This window comes from Schistocerca gregaria, chromosome 2 (genome assembly GCF_023897955.1).
Source record: "Schistocerca gregaria isolate iqSchGreg1 chromosome 2, iqSchGreg1.2, whole genome shotgun sequence".
Classification (NCBI taxonomy): Eukaryota; Metazoa; Arthropoda; class Insecta; order Orthoptera; family Acrididae; genus Schistocerca; species Schistocerca gregaria.
Genome location: NC_064921.1, coordinates 688,330,784 through 688,349,048, shown reverse-complemented (window position 1 = coordinate 688,349,048; position 18,265 = coordinate 688,330,784). Strand labels below are relative to the sequence as shown.

General features: G+C 40.4%; 2 protein-coding genes across 2 annotated transcripts in view; one reads left to right on the top strand and one right to left on the bottom strand.

Annotated features, from left to right (window-relative positions):
• The window catches only part of LOC126334770 (DNA polymerase delta catalytic subunit), a 152,347-nt gene extending 137,308 nt beyond the window's left edge, over nt 1–15,039 (bottom strand). Inside the window, exon 1 of the mRNA XM_049997351.1 lies at nt 14,836–15,039. Within this exon, the coding sequence (XP_049853308.1) occupies nt 14,836–14,900 (65 nt within the window). The 5' untranslated portion in view covers nt 14,901–15,039. The remainder of the gene's footprint in view (nt 1–14,835) is intronic.
• A 227-nt stretch (nt 15,040–15,266) lies between these two features.
• Nucleotides 15,267–18,265, top strand: part of LOC126335936 (uncharacterized) — a 78,603-nt gene continuing 75,604 nt past the window's right edge. The window contains exons 1-2 of the mRNA XM_049999412.1: nt 15,267–15,345; nt 15,866–15,992. Coding sequence (XP_049855369.1) covers nt 15,330–15,345; nt 15,866–15,992 — 143 coding nt within the window. The 5' untranslated portion in view covers nt 15,267–15,329. The remainder of the gene's footprint in view (nt 15,346–15,865; nt 15,993–18,265) is intronic.

Genomic DNA, 18,265 nt, shown 5'->3' with positions numbered 1-18,265 from the left:
AGTCTTTCCGCTCCCGGGATTGGAATGACTCCTTACCCTCTCCCTTAAAACCCACATCCTTTCATTTTTCCCTCTCCTTCCTTCCTTCCTGACGAAGCAACTGCCAGTTGCGAAAGCTCGTAATTCTGTGTGTGTGTGTTTGTGTGTTTTGTTCATGTGCCTGTCTGCCGGCGCTTTCCCGCTTGGTAAGTCTTGGAATCTTTGTTTTTAATATATATATATATATATATTGATACCAAAAGTGACACTTGTTTACACTTAAAAAATAAATTAACATATTTTTATTTATCGTAAAATCTACGTGAAATTTGGTAGTTATATAACCTATACAATAAGGGGGTCAAGAGCAATTTGTAATGCTAATCGTCAGCTCTGTCATAAATTCTTGGTGCAAAGATTGATTTTCAATTCTTTATAGCTTTAATCTTTGCTGTGATGAGAAACAAAATATTGTCTGTTCTGTTTTGGAGAGAATAATAATATTTAGTTGATTTATCAGTATTTTTTTCTTTACTGATATATATCAGGTCCCCACTAATGCTGAAATGTTTCGTTACGATACCGGGTTTATTTTCTTTCAGAGAGATAGTTAAAGATTCTTATGGGACAAATGATTCAGTTTACAACCAAAACATGCATATCTTTGTACCGACATATTGCAGTTTCCACTTGAAACTGCATTTTCAGCACTACCATTGATTTATGATAAATACATTTTTCTTGGTTCATACTGTGTATTGTGGTTTCCATTACAGCTGTTCTTACAATACTTGATTCAGTTTTTTTTTTTTTTTTTTTTTTTTTTTTTTTTTTTTTTTTTTTTTTGACAAATAGTTAAAGTGCTTTTGGCCCTAGGGTTTCGATTTCCTTCTGAAAAGTTCATACATCTGTGACTGTATATCACACTCTCCTCTTGAGCTCTATACATAAAGTGTATGTTCCAATACTAGCCAACAAATATTTAGTTTAAGTTCATACTGTGTGTCACGGTGGTATGCTGGTTGATTGGGAATTAAGGTCACCACAAGTCCCTCGATCCAGGTGCTGTGATGTTGGCAAACTATGTTTTCTGATGATGGAAGTTGATAGGAGCAGTGAGATCTAGGCTTTGAAGGCAATGCTGATGCCACATTTGAGGACGAATTTATGGTGAAGTGTATGCTAATTACACTCCAGAATGGTTTACTATGGGTCAAGCTGCTAGAAAACCATTCTGGAGTGTAATTAGCAGTCTTCAAAAGGGAAGTAAGAAGGAAATGACAAGTATTTTGGACAGGTCAGGAAAACTGCTGGTGAATCCTATGGATGCCTTGGGCAGATGGAGGGAATATTTTGAAGAGTTGCTCAATGTAGGTGAAAATACGATCAGTAACGTTTCAGATTTCGAGGTAGAATGGGATAGGAATGATGACGGAAATACGATCACATTTGAGGAAGTGGAGAAAATGGTCAATAGATTGCAGTGCAATAAAGCAGCTGGGGTGGATGAAATTAAGTCGGAACTCATCAAATACAGTGGAATGTCAGGTCTTAAATGGCTACACAGGATAATTTCAATGGCCTGGGAGTCGGGACAGGTTCCATCAGCCTGGACAAAAACAGTAATCACACCAATCTTTAAACATGGAAACAGAAAAGATTGTAACAACTACAGAGGTATCTCTTTAATCAGCGTTGTGGGTAAAATCGTCTCGGGTATTGTTGAAAGGAAAGTATGAGTATTAGTTGAGGACCAATTGGATGAAAATCAGTGTGGGTTTAGGCCTCTTAGAGGTTGTCAGGACCAGATCTTTAGCTTACGGCAAATAATGAAGTAGTGTTATGAGTGGAACAGGGAATTGTATCTATGCTTTATAGATCTAGAAAAGGCATATGAGCGGGTTCCTTGGAGGAAGTTATTGTCTGTTCTAAGAGATTATGGAATAGGAGGCAAACTTTTGCAAGCAATTAAAGGTCTTTACATGGATAGTCAGGCAGCAGTTAGAGTTGATGGCAAATTAAGTTCATGGTTCAGAGTAGTTTCAGGGGTAAGACAAGGCTGCAACCTGTCTCCACTGTTGTTAATATTATTTATGGATCATATGTTGAAAACAATAGATTGGCTGGGTGAGATTAGGATATGTGAACAAAAAATAAGCAGTCTTGCACATGCGGATGACTTAGTTGTGATGGCAGATTCGATTGGAAGTTTGCAAAGTAATATTTCAGAGCTAGATCAAAAATGTAAGGACTATGGTATGAAGATAAGCATCTCCAAAACGAAAGTAATGTCAGTGGGAAAGGAATATAAACGGATTGAGTGCCAAATAGAAGGAACAAAGTTAGAACAGCTGGACGGTTTCAAGTACTTAGGATGCATATTCTCACAGGACGGCAACATAGTGAAGGAACTGGAAGCAAGGTGTAGCAAAGCTAATGCAGTGAGTGCTCAGCTACGATCTACTCTCTTCTGCAAGAAGGAAGTCAGTACCAAGACTAAGTTATATGTGCATTGTTCAATCTTTCGACCAACTTTGTAGTATGGGAGCGAAAGCTGGGTGGATTCAGGTTACCTTATCAACAAGGTTGAGGTTATGGATATGAAAGTAGCTAGGATGATTGCAGGTACTAGTAGATGGGAACAATGGCAGGAGGGTGTCCACAATGAGGAAATCAAAGAAAAACTGGGAATGAACTCTATAGATGTAGCATTCAGGGCGAACAGGCTTAGATGGTGGGGTCATGTTACACGCATGGGAAAAGCAAGGTTACCCAAGAGACTCATGGGTTCAGCAGTAGAGGGTAGGAGGAGTCGGGGCAGACCAAGGAGAAGGTACCTGGATTCGGTTAAGAATGATTTTGAAGTAGTAGGTTTAACATCAGAAGAGGCACCAATGTTAGCACTGAATAGAGGATCATGGAGGAATTTTATAAGGGGGCTATGCTCCAGACTGAACACTGAAAGGCATAATCAGTCTTAAATGATGATGATGATGATGGTGTATGTATAGGCCAGCATCTAGGTTAGAGCAAACCAGTGGTATCCCAGAGCCCCACCTCGCATCCAACCCCTGCCATGATCCGTGGAGAGAATTATAGAGCTAAGAATGTTTCTAGTCAGCTCATTCAGAACAGAAAAATGTGAATGCTAAAAATGTAATGGTCACTAGTTGAACCATCAATAATAAAAACAAGAGCAACGAAACAAGTCACCCAGCAGGTGGGTGTCCCCAAGGCTCTGCATGTGATGAGAGATGTCTCATCCACAGCTGTCCCACCTGTGCTCCAGTAGTAATGTTACCCTATTTACCTGTGTCAATATGCCATCAGTACTTGGGCCTCCATCGAATGTTGCTGAAAAGTGTCTCAAGCAGGCTATTTCAAATGACATGCTCCACACAACTTTTACATTTCAAATATTTTAACAGTACTTTGATGTGGAATCACCTACAGTTTATGTCCAGACTGAGTATCATTTACTATAATATATGCATACACAAATGGCAAGCCACTCTGTTGGCATACTACAACATGACTGGTAGAGTACAGTAACCAAATATAGACCTAGATTCACAGTAACTAATGTGTGACACGTAAGTCATTAACACATTTGCTAATTACACTGTCCTTCGAAGTAGACAGTCATATCAAAATGAAAACAATGTGCATAGCAAGTACACAGGGTGTTCAGGAATTCCCGTTACAGTCTTTTAGGACTTGTAAAGGGTAGTAAGAGCATAATACTTTGAACAGGAACCCAGGTCCAGAAATGTATCGTTTCCATTCTACGACAGTTTCAATTCAGATTTAATGCTTCCACGGCTGCTGAGGGAAAGAAAGAAGTCTCAGGGTTGCTAGTTCTGGTGTGCAACAGGAGAGACATGACGACATATACATCAGACGGTCACATCATTTAACGCCTACCTTTCAAAGTTTAATTTATGAGACTCCTTTAGAGACAGAGATGCTGGCACAAGTTTTGGCCGCTGTACTAGAAACTCGAGAGACACCAGGTAGGACTGAGACTATATACCAGAACAAGCTTTGTAAGTACAATGCCTTTAACAAATTCGTGGTAACAACATCAAGCCACTGTTGTAATGCATCATTACTATTCGGTATGTATGATACACTCGGTTCTTGTCTGTTTTGGAACAATGTAAACACACAATGATCAAATGGTAATACAAAAAAATCTGCTGCAATGATAAATGGATGTATCATTATGTTTCCTTATACTGCGGCAAGCCTAATTCAGTTCCTGAAACAGAAATCAGTAAGTTGATCATCTGAACTGAAATCATCATAGAATGGAAATGGTACTTTCCAGACATAATAACAATGATAATGAAGTTTGAAATTACTGGTGTTTATAAATAGCACAGCTTTTAGGTACACAAATTATGCCAATGGCTTCTAATTAAGCAAATAAAAGTAATGGCTATGACTCGAATTAATATTTGCGAATTTTGTATTATGTACTCTGTCATAAAAACAGCACCATTGACAATATCTGGAAAAAAAAAGGTGGGAAGGGGGGGGGGGGGAGGGGGAGGAAAACATAACAGCTGGAAAGAATGTATCTACTTTATTACACAGAGTAGTCAAGGCACTCAAAAGCACCCACTGATCAATATGGGGCTGGGGAAGGTGCTGATGGCAGAGAGCATGGGTCACATCGCATTGGTGCTAGTTGGGTCTATAAGTAGATTGGGTTTCACTAGGCATGGCCTGCACATCAATAGGCATGGCTGGCTAAGTTTATAGGTGACAGTGTAGTGGGTGGTGGTGGTGTCACTCATGGAAAAGTTCCTGTAGTAGTTTGTGTTAGAGCAGCACCTTTTTTAGATTGCAGTCAGCTGATAAGTATACCGGCTTAAGGAAGTCCCTCTAAGGGCTCACCTTCCAAGGATGTAATGTTTCCAAGTAGAGAAGGAATTGGCATATTTCATCAAAATACAAGAGGTATTAGAGAGAAAGTTAGTGAACTGTTTATAGATGTTGACTCTGAAATTATTGGTGTATCAGAGCACACTTAAATAATTTGACAATTCAGAGGCTTCCTTTACCAGGACACAGATTAGCTGGCTGTTTCTCAAGGAGTTCCTTGTGGGGTGGGGGTGAGGGTGTGGCTATGTACGTAAAAACCCATATTCCATTTGAGTCCATACACACATCACGACACTGAACAGATATTTGAATGTAATGCAGGGGCAGTTGAATTTAGTGAAATTAATTTCTAATTGTTGTTGTTTATAGGTCCCCTAACTCTGACTTTAGAGCATTTCTGCTCAAGCTAGAGAGGGTTCTTGATTCACTTTCTAGGAAGTACAAGATTATTATATGTGGTGACTTCAATATTAATTTAGTATATGATGGTGCAAGAAAAAGGATGTTGGTAGATCTCCTAAATTCATATGATCTGATGCAGACTGTTTTTTTCCAAATAGGGTACAAGGAAACAGTACCACAGCCATAGACAATATTTTTATTTGTTCTTCATTACTAGATGGACATTCTGTTAGCAAAAGTGGGAACAGCCTTTCAGACCATGATGCACAAATTTTAACACTAAAAGGCTTTTGTACTCAAACCAATGTCATATTTAATTACAAACTATGAAGGGAAGTTAATCCACAACAATAGAGAGTTTTTTAAACCTTGCCAAGGAGCAAGAGCAGCAGGATTTTTATAGTGCTGATAACATAGATGATAAATACAATGCTTTCCTTAACAAATTTCTAATACTCTTTGAGAGTTGCTTTCCATAAGAACAGTCTAAGCGGGGTACTAGCAGTAATAGGCAGCCTGGGTGGCTGACTAGTGGGATAAGGATACCTTGCAGAACAAAGTGGGAATTATATCAAAATGTTAGAAGTAGTCAAAATCAGGCTACAGTAGCCCATTACAAACAGTATTTTAAGGGGCTTAAAAATGTTATTAGGACAGCAAAGAGTCTGTGGTATGCAAAAGAATAACTAATTCACAGGACAAAATTAAAACCATATGTTCAGTTGTGAAGGAAGTGTCTGGTCAGCAGCACAAGGTCGATGATGTAAAGTCACTTCGCAGTAAAAATATTTCTGTTACTGATAAATCAGATATATGAGTGTTGGGGACACTCCTGTTCCTTATTTATATAAATGAAATTATATGCCCTCTAGTATTACGGGTAACTCTAAAATATTTCTGTTTGCTGATGACACTAGCTTGGTGTTAAAGGATGTTGTGTGCGACATGGGCTTGGTTTCAAATAATACAATACATGACCTAAGTTCACGGCTTGTAGAAAATAAACTAAAGCTAAATCATAGCAAGACTCGGTTTTTACAGTTTCTAACACAAAATTCAACAAAATCTGACGTTTTAACTTTGCAGAACAAACATATGATTAGTGAAACTGAACAGTTCAAATTTCTAGATGTTCAGATAGATAGTAAGCTGTCTTGGAAAGCCCACGTTTAGGATCTTGTTCAAAGACTTAATACTGCCATTTTCACTATTCGAACGGTATCAGAAGTGAGTGATCATTCGACAAGAAAATTAGTCTACTTTGCTTATTTTCATTTGCTTATGTCATATGGTATTACATTTTGGGCTATTCTTCCCAATCTGAAAGGATATTTTTGGCCCAGAAATGGGCAGGTCGAGCAATAAGTGGTGTAAGTTCACTAGCCTCTTGTTGACCCCTGTTCACGAGTCCGGGTATTTTGACACTGGGCTCTCAATTTATATACTCCTAAGTGTCATTTCTTGTTAACAATATTAGCTTATTCCCAAGAATAAGCAGCTTTCACTCAGTTAATACTCAGCAGAAATCAAACCTGCATTTGGATCGGGCTTGCTTAACTATTGTGCAGAAAGGTGTGCAGTATACTGCTGCATCCATTTTCAATAAGGTACCACTCAAATTCAAAAACCTTGGCAGTAACCCATGTGCTTTCAAATCGAAATTGAACAGTCTCCTCATGGGTCACTCCTTCTATTCTGTCGAGGAGTTCCTTGAAAAATTAAGCTGATTCTTATTGTATTGTTGATTGCGTTTACTTAAACTTATGGACTGACTTTTTTGGGTTTATATACATTTATTTTTCATCTGTCATTGCTTTTATGTTATAATTTCATGTACTGACACATTCCATGACCTTGGAGATTTGCTCCTCAATTTGGTCCTACAGAACTTGACATGTAAATAGATAAAAATATATAAAATCAACAAAGTGCTACCTGTACAATAAAAAAATAAGTGTGTGGTGGAAAAGGAGACAAACCGCATCCAAAAGCAACTAAAACAACATGCAGAGGGAGGCAGCTCAAACCCAACCAACCTGAACGTGCCCCAAAAGTAGCTTAAAATCTTACATTAGAAAATAGCAACTACCATTTTCATGGGGAAAATGCAGAACCAATTAAATCATTGAAGAATATGTCAATATTTGAGGAAAAAAAATCGGAAAGACACACTCCATATCGTGGGCCTCAAGAAGGGGGCATTCCACAAGGGTATGTCTGTAAGGCTCCACAACTACAATGCGAGAGTGGCTCATTATGTAAAAAAAATAAAATTGGATTAGCGTGGCATGATCAACAGGAAGGTGACATGGGATGACCAATCCCTTCCAAGAGGAATGGAAAGAAGAGCACCGTGCAGCAGTAGTCTCCTTGACAGTCTGGAGTTGATTAGACAGGGCAGTAGCCAACCAGATGTCATTCCAAGTCTGACTGAGCAGTCTTACTTGCATCCACACATCTGCAAATGGGATCAGAAAAGCGAATTGGTGGCAAGTAATCACTCCTCAAGTCAAACAATCTCCTATTTCCTTCCCTGGGACATCCATGTGATTGGGGAACCAAAGGGAGACAACTGAGCAGTGAGTATAACCAAGTTCAGTGAGAAGATCATGAATAGCAGAGACAACATGGTGACAAGATTAACATCAATCAATGGCCTGAGGACACCTCTATGACTCGCTACATATGAAAATTCGATCAAACGAGGCCTGTTTAATAAAGCTCTTAATGGCTCTGCTGTAAAATCATTACATCCTCCTGGAAATAAATAGTGTTCTTGACCAGTAGGGGATGTAAAACCATATTCCGTCTCATCCACTGTTTTAGACCTGTCAAGAGTGAAAGATGGCACCACTCAGAAATTCCAGAAGAACTGAATGTAGCAGATGCCGAAAGGCAATGGGAACTGCAAACTTTAGGGTCTTGCATTAGATTGGTTGTAATTCACAGGTTGGGCAACAACCAAGATGGGTTGCACAAGAAAACACAAGGAGTAATTTGCAGGGAGGAGAGGTGGGGATCCTGGCACAGGGCTGTGAGGCACATTTGAACTGGTAATCCCACCCAAGGGCAGGTGTCAAGAGGTTGATGCCCCTCATATGCATGAAGAATGGGATATGTTGGCTGATCAGGGAATTTTTGAATGGTGATTGCACAGGAGACCAAGAGGTGGTACAGTTGGAAATGAAGAGGTAGCATTTTTTGCTTCAGTAAGAAGATTGTCTGCAAGTCTAGTCAGGATGGCGCCAGTAGCCAAACAATCTCCACGATGATGGACCGGATCTAACAACTTCAAAGGCAAAGGCTCCCTCAAACTATCATAGTCCAGTCAGGATTCTCATCCAGGGCCCAGTAAACACAGAGAAGAGTAACATGACCTGCACCTCAAGAGCTATGGGTAAGAAAGCAGAGTGCATTAAGCTTCTATGTGCAATGAGTCTTTGAGGAATAAAGGGCAAGATATTCAGCTTATTTATCAAAATTTGGACCAAAAAGCACGAGTATGCTACAACTTTGAAGTGCTGGCTACACAAGAGGAGTATTGGGCCAGGATGGACCATGGAATGACAACAGAAATGTATGACCCACGTTTTTGCAGGAGAGAACCGGAAACCATGGAGAAAGTGTCCACACAGAGGCAATTCGGAGGTGCCTTGAAACTGTTGTTCAGCCAAGGCTACTGAGTAGTTGCTGAGCACATCTAAAAGCAGTTGACTATGGTGTAGGTGTGACCCGCAGTCCAACATATGTCATTAGCCCATTGATGGGGATGAGGAGGAATGTGACATTCAGGACAAAGTCTTGTGGGATCACATTCTCTAAGATGCATAGAGAGCTCATTGAAGAAGCAACTCGAACACAGTACAACTGGTGGGATAAAAACTGACAAATAAGAAAAGATAGGGGGCCACAAAAGACCCAGTCATGTAAAATGTGATCATGACAAACAATGTTTAATGTGAGTCAAAAACAATTGCAATTAGAAAAAGCCTCGGGGATTATTGTTTCCAACCAGATGATCAGACATGGATCACCCCTCCTGGAAATCACACTGATAGGGGGGACACAAGGCTTTGAGAACTGAGAACCCACCATAATCTGAAGGTCTTTCGAGCATTTTGCTGAGGCTAATCGATTGGTAGCTGTTGAGAAACACTGGTTTATTGCCTGTCTAAGCACTGGAACAATGATGCTATTTTGCCACTGCAATGGGAAAATACCTTCAAACCACATATAATTGCAGACCCTGAGTAGATGTAGCCATTAGCTAACATTCAGGTGATGGATCATCTGATTATGAATTGAATCAGGGCCTGGGGCTGTAGCATGAGATGAGGTAAAAGGTTCATTGTATGATTCAGATTGGAGGGAGGGCTGTTTGAATTTGTGAAAATGTGTCTCCGAAAACCATTCACAGGGGGTGGGGAATAATCAACAAGTAATGTAACAGGCATTGTTGGAAAGTATGAAAGTGCTTGAACTTGAGATTTGGCCAGTCTGATACAACATCTGTACAAAAGTGGACAAAAAGTGTATTGAGTGAGCAGAGCAGAGGATGAAAGAAGCTACGAAAGAGGGGAGGAGGACCTCCTTTCTGATTTGGAGGGTTGCTGTATGGTCCAGGGACTGCAGACTAGAAGTGCATTTAACTTTACTACAAAAAATGTAAGCCATAACTTTAAATGCATTTTTTCTTGAAACTGTGTTTCTCAAATTGTCAGGAAACGTAACATGAGAACAGTATAGCCTATATGATTCTGATCAGAATTTGACACTGGTATTGTAAATTGAATCCCCTATCAGCGTACAAAATGGTTCTGCAATATCTTCACAGTCTGCAAATATTTGCACAACTGGCAGTGTATATCCACACACAGCAATAGCTCCTGGATAAATTCCAAAATGCGTTGTATGAGTAATAAAGTTGCCTGATATTGGGCTTTTACCAATGCGATCCAGTCAGCTTGTATGCAGAACTACTGATTATTATAACAACAGTCGCCTGTCTCCAGAGTGATTTTATATCACGTTTATAAAACTGCAAAGTATCTGGATAGCAACATCAAATATTGAGAGCTGACGACACAGGTGTGGAACACAAATGGATAAAATTCAAAAGTGTCATTCTGTATGACTTGACAAGTATGTTGTGAGCAAGGTTTTAATGGATGGCATACACCCACCACAGTTTAATAGCTCTGTTAGAATATTGCTGCATATGCAAAGAGCGCTTTGTCTCAACTTTAAGTGAAGTCAGAACCTAGCTGACAAACAAAAGGTGTAGGCCCACAAAGCAAAAATGAGTGTTAGGAGAGCAATGAAATAAGCATTCAATTAATTTCAAAGTAAAATTCTGCTACTGATCTGACTAATAATTCTAAGAAGTTTTGGTCTTCAAGAGGATGGAAATCATCTACTCAGTGATCATACTTGCATCGAAATGGAAGCTGAAATACTAAATTTGGTCTTCTGAAACTGATACACAGCACAAGATTGTAATACAATCCCTCCTTCAATCATTGCACGAATGTCAAAGTGGCAGTGAAACAGAAAAGCAAGTACAACTGCTTACTAGTGGAAAAGAATCTAGGCCAAATGACATACCTGTAAGATTACACAGAGAGTACGTGGCAGAACTTGCTCCTCTTTCAGCAGAAGTTTATCATAGGTAGCTGGAGCAACTGAGGGTACCTAGCGACTGGAGAGAAGCACAGGTGGTTCCCATTTTCAAGACCAGTCTTAGGACAAATGCACATAATTATAGGCTTATACCGTTGACATAAATCTGTTGCAGAATTATGAAACATTTATTACACTCACATATAATAACACTTCTGCAAAACGAAAAGCTCCTCTATAAAAATCAAAATGGATTCTGCAAAACAAGATACTGTCAAACTCAGCTCGCCCTGTTCACTCACGAGAGCCAGTGCATCACAGACGTTGGCATTCAGGTTGATGCCACGTTCCTGGACTTCATGAAGATGCCCGACACAGTTCCGCACTGCCATTTAGTGAAAAAAGTACAAGTCTACAGAGCACTGGACCAAATATGTGTCTGGATTCAACAGGTCCGTTCCAACAGAAATCAGTATGTCACTCTTATTGGAATAAAATTAAGGAGTACTCCGTGAAGTTTAATAGAACCGTTGCTGTTCACAAATATATATAAATGGTCTAATGGATAATGTCAGAAGCTGCATTATGTTTGCAGATGATGCTGTTGTCTATAAGAAGGTAGCAATGTCAAAAGACCAGCGAACTGCAGGAAGATCTTCACTTGAAACAGTAACTACCATACTGTAAAATATCCGAGACATATATATATATATATATATATATATATATATATATATATATATATATATATATATATATAGAGAGAGAGAGAGAGAGAGAGAGAGAGAGAGAGAGAGAGTAGGAAACGCAAATGCCAGACAGATTCATAGCAACAGTCAAAGAAATGTAACTCAGTCATGAAGGAAGAGGCTTACAAAGCACTGACATAAGCGACAACATTGAATGAAAAGTAGTGTTTTTTGTCGCAGGACCATTTAGTTGGCATGAGATCATTACTGAGATGCCCTACACTCCGATGGCAGGCACCACAAGAGAGGCATTGTGCATTATACAGGTTTACAATTTTAAATTTTGAGAGAGTACATTCTGCTATGATTTCAGGAAGCATATTACTACCTTCCATACAACATTTCTCAAAATGACGCCAATGAAAAAATTTGAGAAATTACAGCTAATACACATGTTTACAAACAATCACTCTTCACACATGCCATCTGTTAATGGAACAAGAAAAAGGGGGGGGGGGGACGATGAGACAGGGGGAGATAATCATACTGGTACCAGAACTACACTCTGCCACACACCATAAGGTGGCTTGAGGAGTACAGATGTAGATGCAGATGACGGAATCAAGCCAATTTATAAGGTAAACAGAGAGAAAATATGCAGTAAGATAATAAGATAAACATGTCTTACAGTTTCATTAAAACTTTTGAAACCTTAGAAAATACATTTAGCCAACAAAGAATATTTAGTCGTTCAATAAGTGACCATTTTCAACCAGCACTACACAACAGTAGGAGACAACTACATGCCACAAAAACAAAATGAGTGTATAACACTGTAAATTTATCTATAATTATCGCTAACCCTAAAAAATTTAAGTACACGTGTGGTGGTGGTTACTGTTTAACGTCCCGTCGACAGCGAGGTCATTAGAGACGGAGCGCAAGCTCGGGTAAGGGAAGGATGTGAAAGGAAATCGGCCGTGCCCTTTCAAAGGAACCATCCCGGCATTTGCCTGAAACGATTTAGGGAAATCACGGAAAATCTAAATCAGGATGGCTGGAGACGGGATTGAACCGTCGTCCTCCCGAATGCGAGTCCAGTGTGCTAACCACTGCGCCACCTCGCTCGGTAAGTACATGTGTGAAAGGTTTAGATGGAATACAGTGAAGGACATCAAATATTGGTCTCAGTAGGACTACTGGTAAATTTGACGATGGAAAAAAAGGGTAGTATTAATATTTTCAGGAGATCTGTAAAAGAGAAAAGTGATTACCTTTTACAGAGGTGATATGTCAAATCTACGAAAATATAGACCATGTATTACACTGGAGCACCAAAGAAATTGGTATAGGTATGTGTATTCCAATAGAGAGCTATGCAAACAGGCAGAATATGGTGCTGCAGTCAGCAACACCTGTATAAAACAAGGGTATGACGCAGTTGTTAGATTGGCGAGTTTGAATGTGGTGGTGCACAACCAATGGGACACAGCATCTATGAGGTAGTGGTGAAGTGGGGGTTTTCCCGTACGACCATTTCATGAGTGTATCGTGAGTATCAGCAATTGAGTAAAACATCAAATCTTCAACATCGCTGCGGCTGGAAAAAGATCCTGCAAGAACAGAACCAGGACCGTTCCGCAAACTGCTGCAGATTTCAATGCTGGGCCATCAACGAGTGTCAATGTGCAAACCATTCAACAAAACATCCTTGATATGGGCTTTTGGACCTGAAGGCCCACTTGTCTACCCTTGATGATTGTATGACACAAAGCTTTACATCTCATTTGGGCCTGTCAACCCTGACATTGGACTGTTAATGACTGGAAACACATGCCTGGTTGGATGTGTCTTATTTCAAATGGCATTTAGTGGATGGACGTGTAAGGAGATGGAGAGAACCTTATGAATACGTGGACCCTGCATATCAGCAGGGGACTTGTTCATGCTGGTGCAGGCTCTGTAATGATGTGGGGCATGTGCAATCAGAGTGATATGGGGACTCCTGATACATCATACATCTAGATATGGCTCTGACAGGTGACACGTACATAAACATCCTGTCTGATGACCTGCATCCATTCTTGTGCATTGTGCATTCCAATGGACTTTGGCAGTTTCAGCAGGACAATGTGACACCCCAAACATCCAGAATTGCTACAGGGTGGCTCCAGGAGTACTCTTCTGAATTTAAACACATCCGCTGTCCACCAAACTCCCCAGACATGAACGTTATTGAACATATCTGGGATGCGTTGCAATGTGCTGTTCAGAAGAGATCTCCACTCCCCTGGTGTCAATTCCCTCCAGCACTACTTCAGACATTAGTCAAGTCCATGCCATGTCGTGTTGCAGCACTTCTGCATGCTCACAAGGGTCCTACATGATATTAGCCAGCTGTACCTGACTCTTTTCTCCAGCTCTCTTCAGTGTATAACCTACTGTTTTGTCAAAAATGCTTAAGGCAGTCAAAAAAAGGTGAATATTACAGTTCATAGACATGTATATCTCAAGTGACAAATATTGATGAGCAAGACCGCAATTGCAAAATTTGTTACACACTTAATGTTGGCTTTGACTGACTGTGTGTCACAGTAACCTCCATTGCTCCAGAGTATAAAAAGAAATATGACTGACATTAAAGACCAAAAGAACAATGAGTAGAAATTAAACAAGAAGCTGACACACAAGTTTTAAAGTGATGGACTACCAATGTACATCCAAGGAGATTGCTAAAACATCAAGAGCTGTCTGGTGCATAGTATTGCACACAACGAGTTAACCATCACCTAGCAGAACGAAAATTAAAGAAATTTCAACACTGCATAACAGGCTAACAAGAAGCGTATTACACAGCTTTGTGAAATGTATAATTGCATAACTAACATCGGAATGATTATTAAGTAGAGTAAACACTAATTATCAGAGAGGCCACAGGAGAATGATCAACCGATATTAATGCAAAATGATCCATGGCCGAATAATATACTCACCATAGTCCGTGATGAAAACTAACAAAAAGAAGTTAACCATCATTCCAAACACAACTGGAGCACAATTGTGCAATGTTTTGAGTGTATGCGGATGTCACAGCAAATAATAATAATAATTAAAAGAAACCAGCAGCAATAAAAGATGTGTGTCACAGAAAATAATAATAATTACAAGAAAAGAACAACAATTAAAGATGTGTGAATACTATTCATATAACGCAAGAGGTTGAGCCATTTAGGTTGGAATCAGATGTTGCACCTACCGGGGCTTTTTAGGACCTCTATATGGTACATTTTTATTTGGAAATTGTTTCCGTTTGTTCTCCATAGGTTTGACGCTTTATAATAGATATGCTTAGTGACAACAAAGCTCATTCAACCCTCACAAAACACACAGTTTCTACACTTGTTCAGAATAAACACGCGCCAAATGCTATTTACCCGGTACGCGTTCGAAACGCAGTACTGCCAACAATCTCTCACTTTGATAAAACGAAAAACCGATCCGTCAGACAAAAAAATTGTTTCAAATAGTAATCACCGGATAAAGTAAATGGAATACAGCGCTATTATCTATTAAAAATGAAATAAAATTAATAAACATGTCGCTTAACATTATTTGCTACAGTAACAACACATTATTAAAATTATTGTGAAACTCTGGTGTTGCTGTTGAAACATCTGTGTTAGCGAGGCTAGTTTGATTTGGAAATATGAAGTTAAAGTGTAGGAAATAAACAGATATGTGAAAACGAAAATGATTGTCGGCGAAGGTACATTGCACAAATACAAAAATTAATTTAAGTGTTATCTATAATCTTTATAAGCTCTTCATTGCGCCGGAGGACCTTTATTGAGTTACAAAGTGCTCCTTTTCATTAACATTTTCAATATGAATCTGCATTATCTTAATATTATGTCATTCAATCATAGTTTACTTAAAATGAAACATGAGAACTGTTTTGCTTCGGAGTGTAGTCGTTACAGACAAACTTCGAGTATGTTATTAAAAGCAGATTCTCAGTTCAGGCTCGTGTAGTTGTTCCCGAGAATATGCGTAGGCAATGATCGTAAATGATCTATTAATGATCTACATGCCTTGTGAACATTCACAGCTGAGTGATATTAGTTGGAGAAAATTGTGGCGGTTCAGACTAAATGAGTTCTTACCGTAATCAAGTTATAGCACTGTAGTTATAACAACTATTCACAGTTAGTGAAATGAAGAAAACAAAGTTTTTAAGGTTAATTTCAATATCAACCTGAGTTAATGTCAATCTTTTTTCCGTACAGAAAGCCCTGAACACATTGCTGATATCATTTACTCCGCTTTGGATCATAATGGAAACGGCTGTGTTCCAGTCGCAAAAGTCTTGGAATATATCCAGAATGAAATACCAAACTCGGATATTTCTAATAGGTAAGGAAATAATAATAATATAATAAATATGAAGTCTGTGGGTTTAAGGATTCCCTTCACTGTGAAGCTTCTCTCTCCCCCTTCCCCTTCACTTTCTGTGTAATACACACAATAACTACATGACAAATACAACAGTGTGCATTGAATTCCATTACATTAAGATGATGTAATATTCACTGTACTTGTTACGTTGCGTAGCGACATCATCATAGTGAGGTCGGAAGCATAGTGTTTGTCATAGTCGTTATCACCATTAAAATGACTGAAACAAAAATAAAACAAACTTTAGTTAAAGTAAAATCTTTATAATGTAATAGTCTGTTTTTCAGGTGACAATGGCCATTGGCAAAGTGAGTCAATACTAGGTTTAATAGCCAAACACCTCTACATGTGGTGCTGAGAGTGTTAAGAGATTAAGTGGTAAGCAAAGCTGAAATGTGGAATGGAGTGAAGTAATTTGAAGTAATTTTCTGCTTGCTGTATCCTGTTGCTTCTTGAGACCCTGGGGCTGAGTGACTTTGAGTTTATTGATATTCCTCTCATTCTACTCAACTTTCCTCCTCAATCCATTAACAGTGATTGACACAAATCTTCGTCTCCTTTTCTATGAGGCTAGCAGGTTCATGTTGATAAACCACCGTCACTCAGATGAACTCAGATAGATATCAATGCAAATACTTTATAATTTTGGACTAAAGGTGAGAATTTAACCACCCGTACAACCACTTTCCCAAAAAAGTACTCTTGAGTCCAAAGACGAACGCATATTGATGCTGGTGTCGACCTCATCTGCGTCACATAGCCCCCCCCCCCTCCAGTACGGTGTGCTCTTGAGAGACCGGGGTGTGGGGGGGCAGTGACTAAGGCGTCGGCAGGGGTGGTCCTTGGCAGCCGGACCACAGTCAGCTCGACAGCGTTGTCAGGGAGCTGTGTGGGTAAATGTTGTGAAGGAAGGTTCGGCCACCAAACCTGGAAGTCGTTGAAGCAAGCTGGGTGTCGTACTGGGCATGCTGGTCGTGCGGCGACAGGTAGGCTGGCAGTTTGCGGGTGGAACGGAGTGACGACGACAATGTCTCGTCTCATGGTGAACACACGAAGCATGTCCAGATCGACGTTGGGTGGGAGGGGAACACATTTCGCCAGGTGGCAGGGAATGGCGGAAGTTGTGTCATGAGCATTGGATGAAGTGAAACACACAATGAACAGTGTATAATTGCGCAGTATTATTGAGATGGTCATGGATTATGTCCGTAGGGACAGTCACAAATACCTCGAGCGAGGGCATGTTCAAAATGGGGGGGGGGGGTGAGAAGAAACTCCGACAGGGCAAGGCAGGCAATGGTGGAGAGGTCGAAGGGACCGGCGAAGGGCCCGTCGGCGAGGGCATTATTGTAGGTAACCTGGACGTGGGGAGCATGTGGTCACTTGACAGAGTGCGTGAGACCAGAGTAGAGGGCGAGGTCGGAGGAGAGCTTGATAATTGGAGTTGGAAGTCACTTGATTGAGTGTGTAAGTCCGACATGGGGGGAGTGGTCGGAGTGTCATGAGCCATGTCAGTGAGTGGCGTGGTCGTGACCTGTAGGGAGTTAGAAGATGGCTCGACATGGCTTAAGTCTGTTGATAGAGACTGTGACAGCTGAATCTTTCACCTGGCTGTCATTGGTGTTGACTGAGCACCGGAGAACTTTGTATGGGCTGGTGTATGGAGGTTGGAGTGGAGCACGGACAGTGTCATCTCGGAGCATGACATATTCGCAATTGTCCAGAGATTTCAGGACGTGAATCTTAGGGCGGGAATGGCTGGCGGGCGAAGTGATGTGGAGGTTGTTGAAGTGGCGTCTGACGCGGTCCATGAAGGAAGGTAAGTCAGACTGAGGGAGAGAAGCAGAAGGTCTCACAAGTTCGCCAGGGAGAACAACGTTCTTGCCATATACAAACTCGGCTATTGTGCCTTTTAGGTCTTCCTGAAAGATCGCATGAATGCCGAGTAGCACACGGGGAAGGGCCTCCGTCGAAAGAGAGTCGTGGCATCAAAGAGCTGCCTTGAAAGTGCGGTGCCAGCGCTCAACTAGCCCGTTACTTTGCAGGTGATATGCTGTGGTATGGATGCGCCTGCCACAATTGTTACAAATCTCATTGAACAGGGCCGACTCAAATTGTCTGCCCTGGTCAGTCATGATGATAGCTCGACATCAGAAGGTTGCATGTTCAGATTACGTCGAGGTCACCAGTGAGGGGGAAGTTCGGGTTGGTTACATCAAACAACACCCATT